Source organism: Schistocerca gregaria, chromosome 8 (assembly GCF_023897955.1).
Source record: "Schistocerca gregaria isolate iqSchGreg1 chromosome 8, iqSchGreg1.2, whole genome shotgun sequence".
NCBI classification, from domain to species: Eukaryota; Metazoa; Arthropoda; class Insecta; order Orthoptera; family Acrididae; genus Schistocerca; species Schistocerca gregaria.
Genome location: NC_064927.1, coordinates 136,154,875 through 136,175,370, shown reverse-complemented (window position 1 = coordinate 136,175,370; position 20,496 = coordinate 136,154,875). Strand labels below are relative to the sequence as shown.

At 39.0% G+C, this 20,496-nt stretch overlaps 1 protein-coding gene across 1 annotated transcript in view; it reads right to left on the bottom strand.

The window, feature by feature from the left end:
* LOC126285331 (protein HGH1 homolog) overlaps positions 1-20,496 on the bottom strand; it is a 66,609-nt gene that overhangs the window by 30,481 nt on the left and 15,632 nt on the right. The window contains exon 4 of the mRNA XM_049984648.1: positions 11,583-11,704. Coding sequence (XP_049840605.1) covers positions 11,583-11,704 — 122 coding nt within the window. The remainder of the gene's footprint in view (positions 1-11,582; positions 11,705-20,496) is intronic.

The window sequence follows — 20,496 nt, the reverse complement described above, 5'->3', positions numbered from 1 at the left end:
GAACACCTATCTTCAGGAGTTCTGGGAACCAGGGTGATGTAAAACTTTTTTTATGTATGTATGTATGTATGTATGTATGTAAGAAGTAAGAACTATTAAGCACAATAATAGTTTCTATTTGGCTGTTACTTAACTGTGACTGGTACAGCTGATTTTAGCAGCAAGTTCATGTCATCAACTAGAACTGATTTTTGGAAGGTCCAGGAAACAAATATCTATCCACTCATTAAAATTTGTGTTTTCACTGTTTAGCTCAACCACTTACACAAATTCCAGGGTGACTCCTTCGAAAAGGATGTTGTTCATTTCCTTCCTTGTTTTTGTCCAGTCAGAGTAAGTGCTTTTTGTCTAATGCACTCTTTGTTGATGTTTTAAAATCTAACCCCTCTTTCACTTACGGTAACTGAAAAGTCCTTAAATGTCTCCGAGAGACAACTTATTTAGCTTGCAATCAAAAGGGCACAAAATATCAGACTTTATGGACATCACATTTGATGTACACCATTTCTTTTATCCCCTGGATCAGGTTATATACATTAGTAATTTTGTGTGTGTGTGTGTGTGTGTGTGTGTGTGTGTGTGTGTGTGTGTGTGTGTGTGTGTTATTAGAAGTCCAGGTATGTAATGAGGAAAAGGAGGTTGAAGGGGGGGGGGGAGGGGGGGTTTGATTATGTAACATTTTCACTTTCACACTAAAATATAATGTGTCTGTACAACCTTGGCCAGTGCTTCATGCTAATGAGTGCTTAGTTATTCCACGCACTTAATTCATTTCATCAAGTTCTGTTCTCATCTTAAGTATTTACACACCTACTGACTTGGCTATGAATGATCTCAAGCGACTGTCTAATTACCCTTGATTAATGCAAATGTGAATAAAACTGGTAGCAGCATTGATAATGGAGTCCTCCCCTGATTTATTTCATGCAATGAGTACAGTACCAAAAAATCTTACTATTAAAGTTAAGATAGTTGTTAATAACATGATTCTCATAAACAGACGTAACATCTCTTGTATGAAGCATGTGTATTTTGTGTCTTTCACAAACTGTCCTTGAAGATGTAAGAGTTTCACATTGCATATTTTTGTACAGCTAAAAATGTCTGTATCACTGACAGGTCTGTAATGCTGATGACTTAAAATGTGGCTCTCTGTGAAACCTGTGTCATCCATGGTGATTGCTTCCAGTGGCAACAGCGCAAGAAAACACACCACAATGATTAATGACTGTGTGAAAAGTGGATAAACCAATGGACTGATTCAGCTCTGATAAACAGTGTCTGAGTCATATTGCTACCATTCTGCATTTTGTGAGTAAAATTTTTATTCTCGGAATAAGACTGAAAACCATTTCAAAAATCATTCACATGTGCTTTATAAGATACTCCTCACCCAGCATCATTGATGTGTGGAATCTCTTTACTTCTTAAAATATTTAAAGTTGAATCAACTCTCTTCTCACATGGGAATGTAGCTGTCCCCTTTCCAAAGGTTTTCCTGTCCTCCATTTCTCAAATACAAGAATCTTCTGAATTCTGCTGATGATGAAACTTTTTTCAAACATTTTCTGTTAGGCTATAATCTAGTCAATCAGGTTGTGAACCACCACAGGAATGTTATGCAGTACTGAGCATTTCTTCATGACAATATGGTGGTGGTGGTGGTGGTGGTGGTGGTTAGTGCTTAACGTCCCGTCGACAACGGGGTCATTAGAGACGGAGCGCAAGCTCGGGTAAGGGAAGGACTGGGAAGGAAAGCAGCCGTGCCCTTTCACAGGAACCATCCCGGCATTTGCATGAATCGATTTAGGGACATGAAACAAGCCTTAGAGCAGACAGCTGTTACTTCTGTGCAACCTAGTTCTGATGCCTAATTTTGTTAGAATGAGCCTTTGATGTATGTTGTCATTCTTCTCCTCAATACTGGCATGTTAATTCATATAATACTTAGGTTTCCGACCCCTTTTAGTGACAGCAGATGGTCCAATTCTACATGGAGGTTTCCTCTTGCTGCAGCATCATACTGTTTTATTACCTCTTAACCAGCTTCTGCATTTGGATTATAGTTTTTAAGATATATATAGAGATCATAGCCATAATACAAAGCATTCTAACTGTTCCACTGATGTAATCTTTCATCATCTACCCAACCGGTGGTAACACATATTGATACCACCTCATAGGCGTCATATAAACAAACGGCAAGTTTCCATCTGATGCTGATAGCCATTGAGAGGGATCTGGTGGACCCAAAGATGCATGCCCACTGAGCCGAACTCCAGTGATTTGGCACCACAAGTGCCCTCTGATGCCATGATATATGACAGATGGCAGCAACGACATGCCCACTTGCGCTCGGAGCCACTTCGCAGACACCGCTTAGTCACAGCATCGACACCATCAAATGTGCTTCAGTACAGCAAGCTTCTTCCTAGTTGACATTCTGACAGAAAGACTCTGTTTCTTGCTGCATTCTTTACAATGAGCCTTTGTGAGTGTGCAGAAACACGAGGGTAATCCAAAAAGTATTTTTTTTTTACGTACAGAACTCTGTGTGGCAGTTTGTCACACTGTTATGAAGAGTGCTTCACACACTGTGTGTAAACATGCGCATGCCGCACTGAGGTGTTCAGTCTTAGCTTGGCAGCCGGTGAGAATGGAGCTCCCATTGGACATTACCACCAAGTGTGTATTACGCACAGTTATCCGGTTTTTGAACACAAAGGGCACTGCACCGGTTGAAATCCATCACCAACTGACGGAAGTGTATGGTGAGTCATGCATGGATGTCAAAAATGTTCATAAGTGGTGTAGAGAGTTTGCAGCTGGTTGGACTGAAATTCACAACAAACAAAGGAACGGGAGACCATCAATTTCGTTGGAGACAGCATTGAAGGTTGAGCAAAGCATGCGTGAAGATCGGCGGGTTACCCTGGATGATCTCTGCAGGTGGGTTCCTCAGGTTTCCAGAAGCAACGCTCACAGAATTTTAATGTAAACATTGAACTACCGAAAGGTGTGTGCAAGATGAGTGCCACGCATGGTGACTGAGGACAACATGTGGCAATGAGTTGATGCTTCCCGCGCATTTCTTCACCACCTCGCAGCCAAACACTTTCTGGACTCAATTGTCATGGGTGACAAAACCTGGGCATACCACTTTACTCCTGAGACCAAGCAACAATCACGCCAGTAGCAGCATCCTTCTTCACTAAAGCCACGGAAATTCAAACAAACACAGTCTGCAGGTAAAGCCATGACAATTATTTTTTTGGGATCGGAAAGGGGTATTGATGGTCGACTTTATGCCCATTGGGACCACAATTAACGCTGACAGGTACTGTGAGACTCTGAAAAAACTCAAACGGGCAATTCAGAACTGGATAAGAGGAATGCTGAGCAAGGGCGTGCACATTCTCCATGACAATGCTCGCTCACATGTCGCTCGGCAAACTGTTGCTCTCCAGCAACAGTTTCAGTGGAAAATAATCACCATCCCACACTATAGTCCTGACTTGGTGCCCAGTGACTATCACCTGTTCCCTAGGTTAAAAGAACATTTGGCCAGAAAGCAATTCATCTCCAACAACAAGGTGAAAGAAGAGGTTCATAACTTTCTGAACAGCATTGCAGTGAGCTGGTATGACATGGGCAAACAAAAACTGCCACAGCGTCTTCAAAAATGCATCAACAGAAATGGTGATTATGTCGAAAAATAGCTAAACATTCAAGCTGCAAACTAATGTAAACCATTGTAGAAATAAACAGGTCTATGAACTTATAAAAAAAATAGGAGACCCTACTTTTGAGATTACCCTCATACAAGTTAAGTAAACCTTCTGTTTGGAGTGCTATCTTGCCCATTAGTCATTTCTGCTCCTGTTGAGACTTCTAAATCTACATCTACATCCATACTCCGCAACCCACCTGCTGGTGTGTGGCGGAGGGTACCCTGAGTACCTCTATCGGTTCTCCCTTCTATTCCAGTCTCGTATTGTTCGTGGAAAGAAGGATTGTCGGTATGCTTCTGTGTGGGCTCTAAGTTAATCTATCATCTCCGTAATGCTTTCGCGATTGCTAAATGATCCTGTAACGAAGCGTGCTGCTCTCCGTTGGATCTTCTCTATCTCTTCTATCAACCCTATCTGGTACGGATCCCACACTGCTGAGCAGTATTCAAGCAGTGGGCGAACAAGCGTACTGTAACCTACTCCCTTTGTTTTCGGATTGCATTTCCTTAGGATTCTTCCAATGAATCTCAGTCTGGCATCTGCTTTACCAATGATCAACTTTATATGATCATTCCATTTTAAATCACTCCTAATGCCTACTCCCACATAATTTATGGAATTAACTGCTTCCAGTTGCTGACCTGCTATTTTGTAGCTAAATGATAAGGGATCTATCTTTCTATGTATTCGCAGCACATTACACTTGTCTACATTGAGATTCAATTGCCATTCCCTGCACCATGCATCAATTCGCTGCAGATCCTCCTGCATTTCAGTATAATTTTCCATTGTTGCAACCTCTTGATACACCACAGCATCATCTGCAAAAAGCCTCAGTGAACTTCTGATGTCATCCACCAGGTCATTTACGTATATTGTGAATAGCAACGGTCGTATGACACTCCCCTGCGGCACACCTGAAATCACTTTTGCTTCGGAAGACTTCTCTCCATTGAGAATGACATGCTGCGTTCTGTTATCTAGGAACTCTTCAATCCAATCACACAATTGGTCTGATAGTCCGTATGCTCTTACTCTGTTCATTAAACGACTGTGAGGAACTGTGTCAAATGCCTTGCGGAAGTCAAGAAACATGGCATCTACCTGTAAACCCGTGTCTATGGCCCACTGAGTCTCGTGGACGAATAGCGCGAGCTGGGTTTCACACTTCCTGCGATGCCAGTTGCCCCTCTCCCCTTACTGTTGTGTACAAAGTTGTATACAACACAACCCATGTAACATTTTCGTGGTGTACCTTTCTTCTTCCCAAAGTAATTACATAACCATTTCGCTATTGTTTTCCAGACAATCTCCAAGAAAAACTGACCACTTCCGTTTTCTTTCACCATTTAAATCAGACCAATAATTATCGAAACTTTAAACTGGAGCCCACTTTTGAACCCCTACTCATTGCAAGTGCATCAGCTAACGACTTAAATGCGCAGAGTTGATAGGTTTTGATTTTCTTAGGTCAATGCAAGTTTTTTCAATATTTTCTTTCAGTAAGTAGATTCCCCAACCCTTTAGGGTTGTTTGGAAGGTCTGTCACAATCTCTTAGTTCAACTCAAATTATTTTTCAGCCACACATTTGGAATTTTTTTAAAAAAAAGGAAGACAGATGGTACCAAATCTTATGAAAAGAGTGGAAATTCCACCAGTGCATATTTCAAATCCCTCCCCTTTCCCACTGCCAAAGTGCCTCTGTAGGTTGGTGCATTTGTCAGATGAAAGAAGACGAGGTCTTTCACAATCCATGTCTCCTCTCTCATATTTTTCATTCACGTGGTCTAGGAAACAGTGTATCCTGACTTCTTCGCAGCAGCAAACTGGTACTCAAAATCGGTTGGACACTTTTTCTTTATGGTCCACACCTTGCTGAGAAATTAACCTTTTTTTTAGGCAACTCCAAACAAATGTAGTATCCACCAAACAAAAAGCTCTCTCATAATTAATCCTTCATATAAAATATAACATCCTCTCTCTTATGATATGCCTATGGCATCAGCTATACAATACACTTTCATATGCTGATCATCCAATATGATCATACTATGTTCATTTTTGCCTGTTCTTACAGCTTTGGAATCACTTTTAAGTGCATCATCTTCAAGATAAGGAGTTCAACTGCTGAAAATGGAGGAGTAGATTTCTTATAAGGTTTACTATCTTTGGATAAATTGTCAGTGTCAATAAACAGCAGTCTATTCCTATGAGATACTTACATATCTTGATCTTTTCACCCTTCTCACAATGTTTACTTTATATTTTCTTTCTGTTCATTCATAGTAGTAGTAATTTTGAACATTTACTGCATGTTTCACATACATACCTATTAGTCTTACACATATTTCATTCAACTTTTCCTTGCATACTTACATGTCCTGTACTTTTACTGACATAATCAAAATAAAACAGAAAGAAACTTCCACATGGGAAAAATATATTAAAAACAAAGATTCCAAGACTTACCAAGCGGGAAAGCGCCGGTAGACAGGCACAATACAATAACACACAAACACACACACAAAATTTCGAGCTTTCGCAACCGGCGGCTGCTTCGTCAGGAAAGAGGGAAGGAAAAGGAAAGATGAAACGATGTGGGTTTTAAGGGAGAGGGTAAGGAGTCATTCCAATCCCGGGAGCGGAAAGACTTACCTTAGGGGGAAAAAAGGATAGCGCGCACGCACGCACGCACGCACGCACGCACACACACACACACACACACAGACACAAGCAGACAGATGTATATACCTATCCTAAGCGTCAAATTTTGTGTGTGTGTTTGTGTGTTATTTTATTGTGCCTGTGCCTGTCTACCGGCGCTTTCCCACTTGGTAAGTCTAGGAATCTTTGTTTTTAATATAAATTATACAGTTACTTATCCATAAATAACCACAATGGCTACAGAAGTGAAGATGCTGACTTAAAACTACTGGTATTGAGATGTTACAGGAGGGTACTCCCCATCGGTTCCCAATAATTATCTATCTCCCCACTCCCCCCTTCCAATATTATTTTATCTTCAATGTAGTTGTTTACTTAACATTTGACAGGTACATAAAATCCTGTAAACCAGTTATTTGGTAATGTTCATTCACCACGCTGAGTGATTCCACAGACGTCATTTAGTTCAGCTGTAAATTATGTTCATTAACATAATCTACAGCCAAACTAATGACAACGATGGAATCAGTGCATTGAGAACTATAAACTGAGCAATGAATTTGAAATGAGCATTGCCAGATAATTGAGTTATAGTTAACTGAAGATAATACTATAGTTCAATTAGTGGAAAAAATCTACCAGATAATTGACAAAGTCCAATGTAATTAGCTACAGCACTCAGACGCTAAGTGCAGGGTGTTTCAATATAAACACATCAGTTTCAAGGCATTGTAGCATTTATTACATTCAACTTACAATTGTAAATAATACACCAAATGAAAAAGTAACTCAAACAGTGTTGTTTGTATACAATGGGAAGAGTATGGAATGACAAAGAGTGAGTGAAAAATGTGTTGAACGAGTGTGAGTCTTTCATGCTTAGCCCCACAAAATATTCCCGCAAAAAGTTTATAGGCCTTTCTTTTTCAGTGAATCAACTGTAACTGACGTTTCTTATCTTGATGTGCTACAGCTATGTCCCGTGCCTCAATGGGAAGAAGCTGAACAACACATCTTTATTTTGGAGCACGATGGTGCATCGCCACACTGGTACGCGACTGGTTAAACGATGTTGTATCCGACCAGTGGACTGAGTGCAAGAGGCCGGTTGACACAGCATTTTATGCATGACCTCCACATTCACACACCACCTGATGCAATATGTATGTGTCTCTGATACCAGATGATCTACCCTACTTTAGAAACAGTGTTATTGCAACCGTTTCTCCTGACACACTGGCCAAGGTTTCGGAACAACTCACCTATTGACTGTGTGCTATCAGTGTTCACACTGAATAACTGAAAGAAAAACTGTTTGCATTTCTCTTTCATTTGGTGTATTATTTACAATTGTGAGGTGAATGTAATATGTGCTACAAAGCCTTAAAACCCGTATATTTATTTTGAAACACCCCGTGTTCTGACTTTCCAGTAATGTATTTTAAATTACCTATAACTTGAAGTTCTGGGCCACTACCAATGTTCACTCAGAACTTTGCCCTCACCATTGTTAGATTCTGACCTTTGAGTACCTGCCTTTGTTACCTTAATATTTTCTACTCAATATGACATACAGTACTAATTAATTATGTAATTAATTAATAATTTCATGTAATTTGCTATGATTTTCAAATATGGCATTCATTCTTGTAAACAAGGGGGTTCACAGCACCAAAACATAATAGCATCCGTACATTTTTTCTAAACTTCTAATCAGTAACATTTTTTATATGCCAGATTTTACTACAAACTTGCAATTCAATCAAATTAGTCAAATTAAACCCAGCCAATTTTCAGAGAATAGTGTAACTTTTGAAATATAGTAACAGCTTGTGCTCAAGCCAGTCCTTATAAGACCACTTGAGGCCCAGAGTCTGCAATTTGCTGCCAAAGCTCATAAAAACACAACTAGAGCAGTTGGTATAGGAAAGCTCACCACAATAACAGCTCATAAAATGTACAGCATTCGAGATGGATCTCATGCCCTGCCATGTGTCATTTATTAACTCAATCACAGTATCTTGCAATTCCTTCACACTGTGAATTTGCTTTCAAGTTCGATGACTGCTCAACTTTGACAATGGTGTAATGCTACAATAACAATCAAATGCACCAACAGACAGTGTTAATTAGTGTGAACATACGTTCACCGTGCAAGTTTGTTTAGTTGTGGTGTTTTTTGCTCAACCTGATAAACTGTGTGCTACCCCAATGAAATTATGCTGCCACCCAACACAGTGGCAAATCTTGGGACTGTGATGTTGATTGTCCTTTTTCCACACCAAACAACTGCTGATTATTTTGTCAAAAGTATTTCTACTACACTAAGCTGGGTAGAAAAATCTGTAATCAGTTGCAGTATATAACATTCCTTTTCTTGCATGAAAAAGAGAATTATGAACCCTGAATTGGCCATAAAGCATTATTATTCCAAAAGTGACATTAAAAATGACTAATATCCAACTTTACATACTGTGTGGACTACCTTGGTATTATACGTCTGACACTGACCGTTTTCAGCCTCTAACGGGGGAAGTTCAGAAAATAAGTGTACCAAATTATTAAATTTTTATTGGAAAAAGTGTATTTGAAAATCACAGGGTATTGTTGATTCACTTGTTGGCTACTTTTACACATAATCACCATCCCATTTAATGCATATGGTGGGCCATGGCACAAGTTTCTTTATGCCCTCCTTGAAGAACTTTCCCGTCAGCTCCTTCCCCCACTTCAGAACCTCTTCCTGCACCTGCTCATCAGCTAAAATTTAATTCCATTCATGTGTGTTTTGAAGAGATGGATAATCTGTTGATGCCAAGTCAGGAGAATATGGGGAAGGGGATTCAAGACATCCCAATCAAATCGGTCCAAGAGCACCTGGGTGGCTAAGGCTGTGTGAGAATGGGCACTGTTGTGTAATAAACACACTCCTCTCATTAGCATTTGTCTCCTTTTGTTTTGAATGTTCATTTTAAGTTTTTTAGGGTCTCACAATATCATTGTCCATTGATGGTCTTGCCCCGAGGGACCAAACTGATACCCAAAACACGGAGGCCATGATTTTTTGCTTGAAATTGTGGTTTTGAATGTTTTGGCTGATGGATAATCGGTGTGACATCACTGTGACAACTGTCATTTTGTGAGCCACCCATTTTTCAGCTCCAGTCAAAACAGAGCTCAGAAAATCTTCACCTTCCAATGCAAGTCATTCAAGAAACTCATTGGCGCTATTGATCCAATTTTTCTTGTGCCCCTCTGTCGACTGTTTTGGACCCTCTGAGCACATAGTTTCTGATATGCCAGCATTTCTTTGTGTTTCTCTTTAACGAGAGATTTGGAGAGTTGCGGAAAATTGCAATTTCATCCACTATCAATTGCAGGTCTTCACAAACAATTTCCTCTTTTTTCCTTTGTTTTCACCAATCAGACAAAATGGGAGGACTACCTCTCCTCTGTTCATCACAAACATTTGTTCTGCCTTTACTAAATTCCCTACAACATTTAACCACACTTGTCCTGTCCATAATACCTTCACTGTAAACTATTTCGATTTACAAAAAAATTTCAGTAGTTATTAACACTCCCAAGACTACACTACATTACAGCAAGCTGGATTTCTTACTGACATCTTTCATGCAACTCAGTGAGTGGTCTCCTTTATTCCTGCAGTATTTTTATTTTCACATTGGACTCCTGAAAGAGCGATTTTTCTCCTTGCATTGAGAACCAGTATCAAATAAGTTACCATGAGAAATGCAACAGAACATAACTGTTCAGTTCAGTTTAGTTATCTTCATATTCCATGGATCATAATTGTGACCTCTCATCATGACGTGGAATGAGTCAGTTTTACACTAGAATGAAGTTTTTACACTGCAGTGGAGTGTGCACTGATATGAAACTTCCTCGCAGATTGAAACTGTGTGCTGGACCAACACTAGAACTCAGGACCTTTGCCTTTTGCAGCCAAATGCTCCACCACCTGAGCTACCCAAGCACGACTCATGATCCATCATGACAGCTTTACTTCTGCCAGTCCCTCATCCTGCAAGTTTTGTAGGAGAACTTCAGTGAAGTTTGCAAGGTAGGAGACAGATGCTGGCGAAAGTAAAGCTGTGAGGACAGGTGGTGAGTCGTACTTGGGTATCTCAGTCAGTACAGCATTTGCCCACGTAAGATGAGTTTGAATCTCGGTCCAACACACTGGTTTAATAGGCCAAGAAGTTTGTTTCACACTAGTTGCTCACTTTCTCAGTGAAAAAAAAATTCAGAAATTATTCTCTGAAGTAGAAGGAAGTGAAAAACAGTTATGATTTCAGTTTGTGTTTGAAGTTTATTTTATTATTCATAAAATTATTTACATAATTAGGTATGTCGTCAACAGTTTTCACCGCTGAATTTTCACTTCTTTCTGTACCATGCTTAGTCTGAGTTAAGGCCAATGTAAGTCATCCCTTCTTTTAGTATTATGAATGTCGCTGTTGTTTCAAACTGTTATTGACTACTGACAAACTGCGTAAGGGACTAAATGTTCTGTGAAGTGGTTGTCGGCATGCCCAACTGTTTAATGAGCTGTCTACAAGAGGTTTTGGAGTGAACACCACATACTATCCTTATTAAATGCTCCTGTGCAAAAAACACTTTCTTCCTCAGTTACAAGATTACCCATGATATTTTGGCATAAGACATTGGCGAATAAAAATTGGAAAACTCAGTCAACTTTTTGACATTTTCATTTCCAGTGTCTTATATTATTCACAACGTAAAAATTGCAAGGCTCAGACACACAAGAAGATCTGTAATGTGACTTCCACTCCAAGTTATTATTAATATAAATTACTGAATGCACTTTAAGTAAAGACTTGGAAACACTCATATCCAGCAAATGTTTGTTCTTACTGTGAAAAGACCAAAAGAAATACAGAGACAGTTTAATAAGATTGCATACAATCTAATGGTCACATTCATCTGCAACAAAGTCTTGCACAAAAAACAATGTATACAATGAGTGACCATGGTTTCAACCACTGAAATATAGTAATCAGTTTGCCAAATTTCCATCAAGCATTAAACTATTATGTAGATGATAATGTAAATATCAATGAAAAAATATATAAGAATTTTCAAAAGTCATACTAATAACTGCACCTGCACTACCAAAATCATATTAAAAATTTATTACATACCCACATCAAAACAACAGTTTCGAAGAGCACCTACTATGCCACCTCTTCGAACGACTGAAGCTTCATACTCAGTGAATGGCAAAAAATGTTGTATAACACAACGCTCCCGATCAAGTAGGTACCTGAAAATAATTTACAATCCCAATCCTTCAGACTACATCAGTCAACTCTGATTCATGCATGAAGACAAATATACCCTGACGGGGAAAAAAATCGCAACACGAAGATGGATTTGTGCGACATAAATGAAAGTTGGTGGCATGTTTCTACAACTGAAAGATGCTTTTATTCAAATTTCGCATCAGTTGCTAGTAGTGCCACTATGAGGGTGCAAATCAGGTCTGCTTTAAATACACACTGTAACAGTCATGAGTGACCATTACCTTTGAGATTATACACGATGAGTTGATGTTAGTCAAGAATGCATTTAACATAGCAAAGATCCCATTATTAAGACCTCAATGAGTTTGAACAACGTCGTGTAACGGGGCTACAAGAAGCTGTACATTCCTTCTACAACCATGCAGAAAGACATGGCAGGTATGCAGCCACTGTACACGTTTTCTGGCTGCAGTGGTCATGAGAATGTACATTCACAAGAAGATCATGCTCCGGACGGTCATATTGTACTACAGACACGAATGACCATCATGTTGAGTGTACAGTTCTGGTGCATCATACTGCATCTGCAGCAGCAATTACAGTAGCAGTTGGCACCACAGTGACAAACTGTTACAAATCAGTTACTTCAAGGACAGCTCCAACCAAAACACTGTCATTCGCAATTTCAGTAGTGTCAGGTGAGAGTTCACTGGAGGGTAGGATGAATATCTGTTGTTTTTTATAATGAAAACTGGTTCTGCCTTGGTGCCAATGATGGCCATGTGTTGGTTGGGAGGAGGCCATCTGAGCCTGCAACCAATCTATGTGCATGCTAGACACACTGGTCCTACAGCTGGAGTTATGATCTGGGGTGAGGTTTCATTATGAAACAGGCGCACTCCCCTGGTTATCCTATGCATCCTGACTGCAAAACTGCATGTCAACATTGTGATTAGGCCAGTTGTACTGCCATTCATGAACAGCATTCCTTGTGGTGTTTTCCAACAGGAAAACATTTGCCCACATATTGCCATTCCTACCCAACATACTCTACACTGTGTCAACTTACCAGATGTTTCTCCAACCAAGCATATACGGGACATCATCGGATGGCAACTGCATCATCATCCGCAAACAGTATTAATTGTCCCAGTATTGACAGGCCAAGTGCAACAGACAAGGAACTCCAACCCACAAACTGACATCTGTACAACACAATGCATGTAGGTTTGCATACTTACATTTAACAGTCTGGTGTTTACGCCAGTTATTAATGTACCAGTATTTCTCATTCTCAAAGCCTTATCTCGCACTTACATTAACCTCTGATCTTGCAGTGTTACTCTTTTAAATATGTTACCTACAGAAACATATTCTCAAAATGTATTTACTCTACATTAATTATTTTTGGTGTTGCGATTTCTTTTTCTGTCAGCGCATATGTAAGTGTTGTTTTTTCAATCACAGATATTGCTTCAATCTGCACAAACCTCTGGAAAGTTAATATTCTTTATATATCTCAGCAGAATGTTGGTAAAAGACTGAAGTAATCAATTATCTCTGATCTACAACACTACAAAATGATGTGCTACAACTGTGTGAATGGTGGCTTCGTCTGCAACCAAAGATTGTTAAGAGAACAAACAGAAATCCTCATTACATACTAATTTCCAAGAACTGTTTCTTGTAGCAGACAATGCCAATTAATTGTAATCTTACCTGTCAAAGCCTTCTATCCACCCTTCTACAGCAAGGTACACTGAAATTACTGTACAGTCCTTTTCAGCTGACAAATCTTTTAATTGCTGATACTTAGTCAACTCTCAATAATTTGAAACTCAAGGGACCAGGGCTTAAGTTCAAATTAGCGAAAGTTTAGAATAACAGGGTTCAAATGACAGAGAGATGGAGGAAAAAATTCAAATACAGCGAGTTCAATTGAAAATAAACTGTAGTACATAATATGTACATTCATACCTATTTTAATAATGTGCAAAATAACACAGACTTATATACTTATGGTACATACATACATACATATAGAATGTGAAAAAGTATCAACGAAAATGTTTCTCATTCTTTTGAAAAATAGTCAGTGATTTTCTTTTGAAAGAGTGACTTCCACCTAGCACTGTCCAGAGAATTTTCAATGGTGACTTGAGCTGAGAAGAAACTATCACCTGTTTCCATACTGAGAGGTGTAAGAATATACGGTATACATGGATGACCTTGCCTCACACAAGTTGTTGGCAGTTGTTCATTACCTTTCTCATCCTCAGCCTGACAGGCCAACAGTTTAGCATCAGTTAGAACACCTTGGGCACCATGTTACCATCAACATGAACAAAATCCTCAAAGGTTAAGTTCTTCCCAGGGTCTGGCGGGCTTGAATTCGTTAATTCTCACAACTTTGATGGCCGTTTCATGTTTTTTCTTTGCATTAAAAACCTGCATATTATGAAACAGTTACAAAGAATGGTAGCACTGACATTTATCCAGGCCTTTTCAATCTTGGTTAAAGCAATCAAAACTATTATCTTCGTCTTCAACATTGCAGCGTGTCAGCAATCGTTGGTTAATATATTAAAAAAATAACAACCCGCCTCGATCGCGAAAAAAGCACCTACAGTTAAGTGTTAACCAAAGTTTCGGCATAGATAACTACACCTTCTTCAGAACAACAATAAAACCCACAAGTGCATAAGAAGACCTTTGTCAATGGTTAAAAGAACACCATAGTCATACATTTACAAACTAGGTGCTTTTTTTGCAATCGAGGCGGGTTTTTAGTATTTTAATATATTAACCAACGATTGCTGACGCGTTGCGATGTTGAAGGTTCTTAAATTTGTACCAGCCGAGGTGTCAGATGCAGCAAGTAGATACTTAGATGTTATTCTGAAAAGAGCTAAGACAAGCACGGCTATTGACTTTATTAAACAGTGAAGAGTGCTCAACCTCTCCCCAAGCTTTATTGATGGTTTCATAGGTAAATCCTGCCGTAAAATGCCATCCTTAGAAAGAAGCTGCGTTACCAGGTATTTAATGCTAGAAACTCCGATTTATATGCCAAGAAAGATATTTTGAATGAAAGAGCATATATGATGTACTCAGAAAATTCCCCAAGTTTTATCTGTTCACTTTAACTTTCAAATAGATTCTTTTTGGTTTAGGGCAAATGAGTGGTTGGCTCTACAAATAAAAGAGATTGCCAACAGACATGACAAAAAAATTGCTAACTTAGTTGACAAGCAGGAACATGCTAACAAAATGACTCTCACTAATTTTACAGCTGTTGTTGTTGTTGTCTTCATTCCTGGGACTGGTTTGATGCAGCTCTCCATGATACTCTGTCCTGTGCAAGCTTCTTCATCTCCCAGTACCTACTGCAATCTACATCCTTCTGAATCTGCTTAGTGTGTTCATCACTTGGTCTCCCTCTACGATTTTCATCCTCCACGCTTCCCTCCAATGCTAAATTTGTGATCCCTTGATGACTCAGGACATGTCCTATCAACTGATCCCTTCTTCTAGTCAAGTTGTACCACAAACTTTACTTCTCCCCAATCCTATTCAATACCTCCTCATTAGTTATGTGATCTACCCATCTAATCTTCAGCATTTTTCTGTAGCACCACATTTCGAAAGCTTCTATTCTCTTCTTGTCCAAACTAGTTATCGTCCATGTTTCACTTCCATACATGGCTACACTCCAAACAAATACTTTCATAAACGACTTCCTCATACATAAATCTATATTCGATGTTAACAAATTTCTCTTCTTCAGAAACGCTTTCCTTGCCATTGCCAGGCTACATTTTATATCCCCTCTACTTTGACCATCATCAGTTATTTTACTTCCTAAATAGCAAAACTCATTTACTATCTTAAGTGTCTCAATTCCTAATCTAATTCCCTCAGCATCACCCAATTTAATTTGACTACATTCCATTATCCCCGTTTTGCTTTTGTTGATGTTCATCTTATATCCTCCTTTCAAGACACTGTCCATTCCGTTCAACTGCTCTTCCAGGTTCTTTGCTGTCTCTGACAGAATTACAATGTCATCGGCGAACCTCAAAGTTTTTACTTCTTCTCCATGAATTTTAATACCTACTCCAAATTTTTCTTTTGTTTCCTTTACTGCTTGCTCAATATACAGATTGAATAACAAAGGGGAGAGGGTACAACCCTGTCTTACTCCCTTCCCAACCACTGCTTCTCTTTCATGCCCCTCGACTCTTATAACTGCCATCTGGTTTCTGTACAAATTGTAAATAGCCTTTCGCTCCCTGTATTTTACCCCTGCCACCTTCAGAATTTGAAAGAGAGTATTCCAGTCAACATTGTCAAAAGCTTTCTCCAAGTCTACAAATGCTAGAAACGTAGGTTTGCCTTTTCTTAATCTTTCTTCTAAGATATGTCGTAGGGTCAGTATTGCCTCACGTGTTCCTACATTTCTACGGAATCCAAACTGATCCTCCCCGAGGTTCGCATCTACCAGTTTTTCCATTCGTCTGTAAAGAATTCAGGTTAGTATTTTGCAGCTGTGACTTATTAAACTGATAGCTCAGTAATTTTCACATCTGTCAGCACCTGCTTTCTTTGGGATTGGAATTATTATATTCTTCTTGAAGTCTGGGGGTATTTTGCCTGTCTCATACATCTTGCTCACCAGCTGGTAGAGTTTTGTCATGACTGGCTCCCCCAAGGCCATCAGTAGTTCTAATGGAATGTTGTCTACTCCCGCGGCCTTGTTTCGACTCAGGTCTTTCAGTGCTCTGTCAAACTCTTAACACAGTATCTTATCTCCCATTTCGTCTTCATCTACATCCTCTTCCATTTCCATAATATGTCCTCAAGTACATCACCCTTGTATAAACCCTCTATATACTCCTTCCACCTTTCTGCCTTCCCTTCTTTGCTTAGAACTGGGCTGCCATCTGAGCTCTTGATATTCATACAAGTGGTTCTCTTATCTCCTAAGGTCTCTTTAATTTTCCTGTAGGCAGTATCTATCTTACCCCTAGTGAGATAAGCTTCTACATCCTTACATTTGTCCTCTAGCCATCCCTGCTTAGCCATTTTGCACTTCCTGTCGATCTCATTTTTGAGACGTTTGTATTCCTTTTTGCCTGCTTCATTTACTGCATTTTTATATTTTCTCCTTTCATCAATTAAATTCAATATTTCTTCTGTTACCCAAGGATTTCTAGCAGCCCTCGTCTTTTTACCTACTTTATCCTCTGCTGCCTTCACTACTTCATCCCTCAGAGCTACCCATTCATCTTGTACTGTGTTTCTTTCCCCATTTCTGTCAATTGTTCCCTTATGCTCTCCTTGAAACTCTGTACAACCTCTGGTTCTTTCAGCTTATCCAGATCCCATGTCCTTAAATTCCCACCTTTTTGCAGTTTCTTCAGTTTTAATCTACAGTTTTAATCTACAGCTGAACCTAAAAAATTCTTTGACTGGGTCTTTAATAAGACAGAAATTGTATTTTCGCCCCAAGAGGAGTCTCTCCTCTCTAAAGGATTAAAATTTAATTTCGAGCCTAGCACCGCAAATCCGAAAGTTCTAGAAGACACAATAGTTGACTTGAAAATCGGTCTAGATTATGCCAAAATGCCTAACGAGAAACAAACCTGACTGGCTTATGAGGCCTACAAAATTATGAGTAAGGTCGCACACATTGCACATAAAGAGGATAACACAAATAAGGTTTTAAGGACTATTAACTGCAAACTAATACAAAATGCTGCTAGTGTCACTAAAGACGATAAGGGAAACTCCGTAGTTATATCCACAAAGCAAGAATACATAGACAAGACTGAAGCTTTTTTCAATAACAACAAGATAGTTATGCTTACCAAAGACCCCACTATCACTCTCCAAAAAGAAATTACAACTGGGATCCAAAATAATAAAAATTTGATAGGAGAGCTCCGAAAGAAGGTGTTGATAAACATGAATCCAAGCCCCCTAAATTGAGAAGCCAGTTTAAAGTTCATAAGTTAAATCACCAAATTTGCCCTATCACTGACAGTACGGGAAGTGCCTATCATAATCTGTCGAAATACTTGCATACTAAGATCAAAGAAAACTTCGTTTTTAGTAAAAACTATTCCGTTAAAAATTCCATTCATTTGGCTACCAGTTTACACGAGGTATATTGTTCTGAAGACTCTAAAGACTCTAAACTAGTATCGTTTGACGTAACAAGTTTATACACTAATTTACTGGTCAACCACACACTGCAAATACTAGAGTGCAATTTACATCACCATAAAAAACTTTTGGATAAAGAGATCAATGAGTTGATGATGCTGCTACAGATCATTTTAAAACACAACTACTTTACATTTAATGGGATATTTTATTTACAACCAACAGGTTTGGCTATGGGAAGCCCCCTAGCTGGGATTTTATCAGAAATTTTTATGAACTACTTAGAGTCTGGCTTTTTTGCCAGTGACAGAAAGATTCTTAGGAGAACAAAATTTTACAAAAGATATGTTGACGACATTCTATGAATCATTGATGGTTCTCAAAATGATGTAGACCATATTTTTTCGATTTTGAATGAGCTTCACCATAATATCAGTTTTACAATTGAGCGAGAATCCGATACTAGGTCCTTAAATTTTTTGGACCTCACTTTAACTGTAACAACCGCATTGAATTTAATATTTTTCGGAAAAACACGTTTTCCGATAATATTATACCTGCAGACTCGGCCCATCCGTATGCCCATAAGATGGCTTTTTTTCATTCTAATATTCATCGAGTTACAGCTGGACCAGATGCGGTGGAAACTGAACTGGTCACACTTGAGAATATTGCTATAAATAATGGCTATAGGCCTCAGGTGGTAAGACAGATGTACAACAAGAAAATAAATAAAAATAATATTACGTCTTCCACCCTAGGAGATGCGTTAGATAACAAACAGGTGGCAACGATATCCATCCCTTACATGGGCTATATAAGTTACAAACTGGGGCCTTTACTCAGAGCTCATAATTTCAGAGTCACCTATTCTACTAATAATAGTTTACATAGGAATTTAATTCACTCCTTGCAGAGTAAGAGTGATAAACTTTCCCAATCAGGAGTATATAAAATTATGTGCGAGGATTGTCCAAAATTTTATATCGGGCAAACTGGGCGAGCTCTGGATCTCAGGTATAAAGAGCATATTCATACTAGAAGCGGTGACGGTACTAAGGGCTCTACTTACGCGAAACACCTAGTGCAAACGGCTCATGCGCCGAGCCCTCCGGTTAATATCAAGTTACTTCATTCCGAGGTTAAGGGCTTAAAACTGGATGTTTTGGAAGAAATGCAGATCTTCAAGCATCTGCAACATGTTAAAGACAACATCCTCAATGACCAACTCCTACTAAGAAATAGAAAATTTTTTGAAGGTTTCGCACCTTTACTTTGTTTTTCATACTTGTAAATCTGATGATCTGGGGATTATCACATGCGTGCACTGATTGGCGAGCACAGTTGGTCAAGCTGTTCATCATCTTTCTTTTTATCTTCATTTTCCTTTTACGATGAAGGTGATTTTAGGCTGTTGAACACCTCACGTTTTTTCCTTATATCTTTATTACCACATTGTCTTTAGATGAAGTCCCTTCAGCCCCCCCTCCCTCCCCAGGCTAACTACTGGCTTTAGGTACAGTTTTTATGAGTTCCTCCTGTTGTCATAGATAGCTTCATATATAAGTTTCTTCACTAGCATAAGCAACAATGTGCAGTTATATTTAGGTTTCATCTCCTATTTAGCTCGTCTCTTGTTCTATCCATTTCATTTTTTGATATGCGTTGACCCACGGTTGGGAATATATGGGCTATTAAGCCCCAACCCATGTATAAGCTTTCTCGTATTTGCCTGTTGCTTGAAATAAAATATTTTAGTCCTTATCAGTTAGCCAGTTTTGGCTCAAAAGTTGTTTTCAAGTTTGCATGAAACTGCAGTAGTGCATGTGGTATCGACAGAACATATACAGAGTCAGGAAGACACACATAAGGGCATGCTGAAATGTAATGCCTCCAAATTTTTTATGTGAAAACTTCTAAAGCTTTTTAAAATAAAACACACATTATTAACACACTATATCTTTATTCTTTATGGTTGGTTGGTTGGTTGGTTGGTTGGTTTGGGGGAAGGGACCAAACAGTAAACGTCATCGGGCCCATAGAACTAGGGAACGAAGTCGGCTGTGCCATTTCAAAGGAACCATTCTGGCATTTTTCCAAAGGGATTTATGGAAATCACAAAAAACCTAAATCAGGACGACTGGACACGGGTTTGAACTGTCATCCTCTCGAATGCGAGTCCAGTGCGCTAACCACTGCGCCACCTCACTGGGTTATACTTCATGTCTACATAATTATTTCTCAACATTTGTCACTCTGGCAATGAACACATTTCTCTCAACAAGAGACCAGTTTGTTGATACCAACACTGTAGAAAGTCTGATTTTGTCAAAACAGCCACAACCTCACCTATGCTTACATAACTTCTTCACTAACAAAGTGGGGTTCACAACAGTGTTCTTTAAGTTAGGGAATCAGATGAAAATTGGATGGGGGCAAGGCATTAATGTATAGAGAATGATCAATTACAGTGAACCCAATGTGTCGGATTGTTGCAAATGTTGCAGCACTCATGTGTGGTCTTGTATTCACACTGAAAAAGTGTCCATGTGAGAACAAACTCTTTGAATGCATGATTTCAGTTTTCTGAGAGTCTCGCTATATCCTCAACAGTTACATAGCACACCACCATGTTACAAGCCCA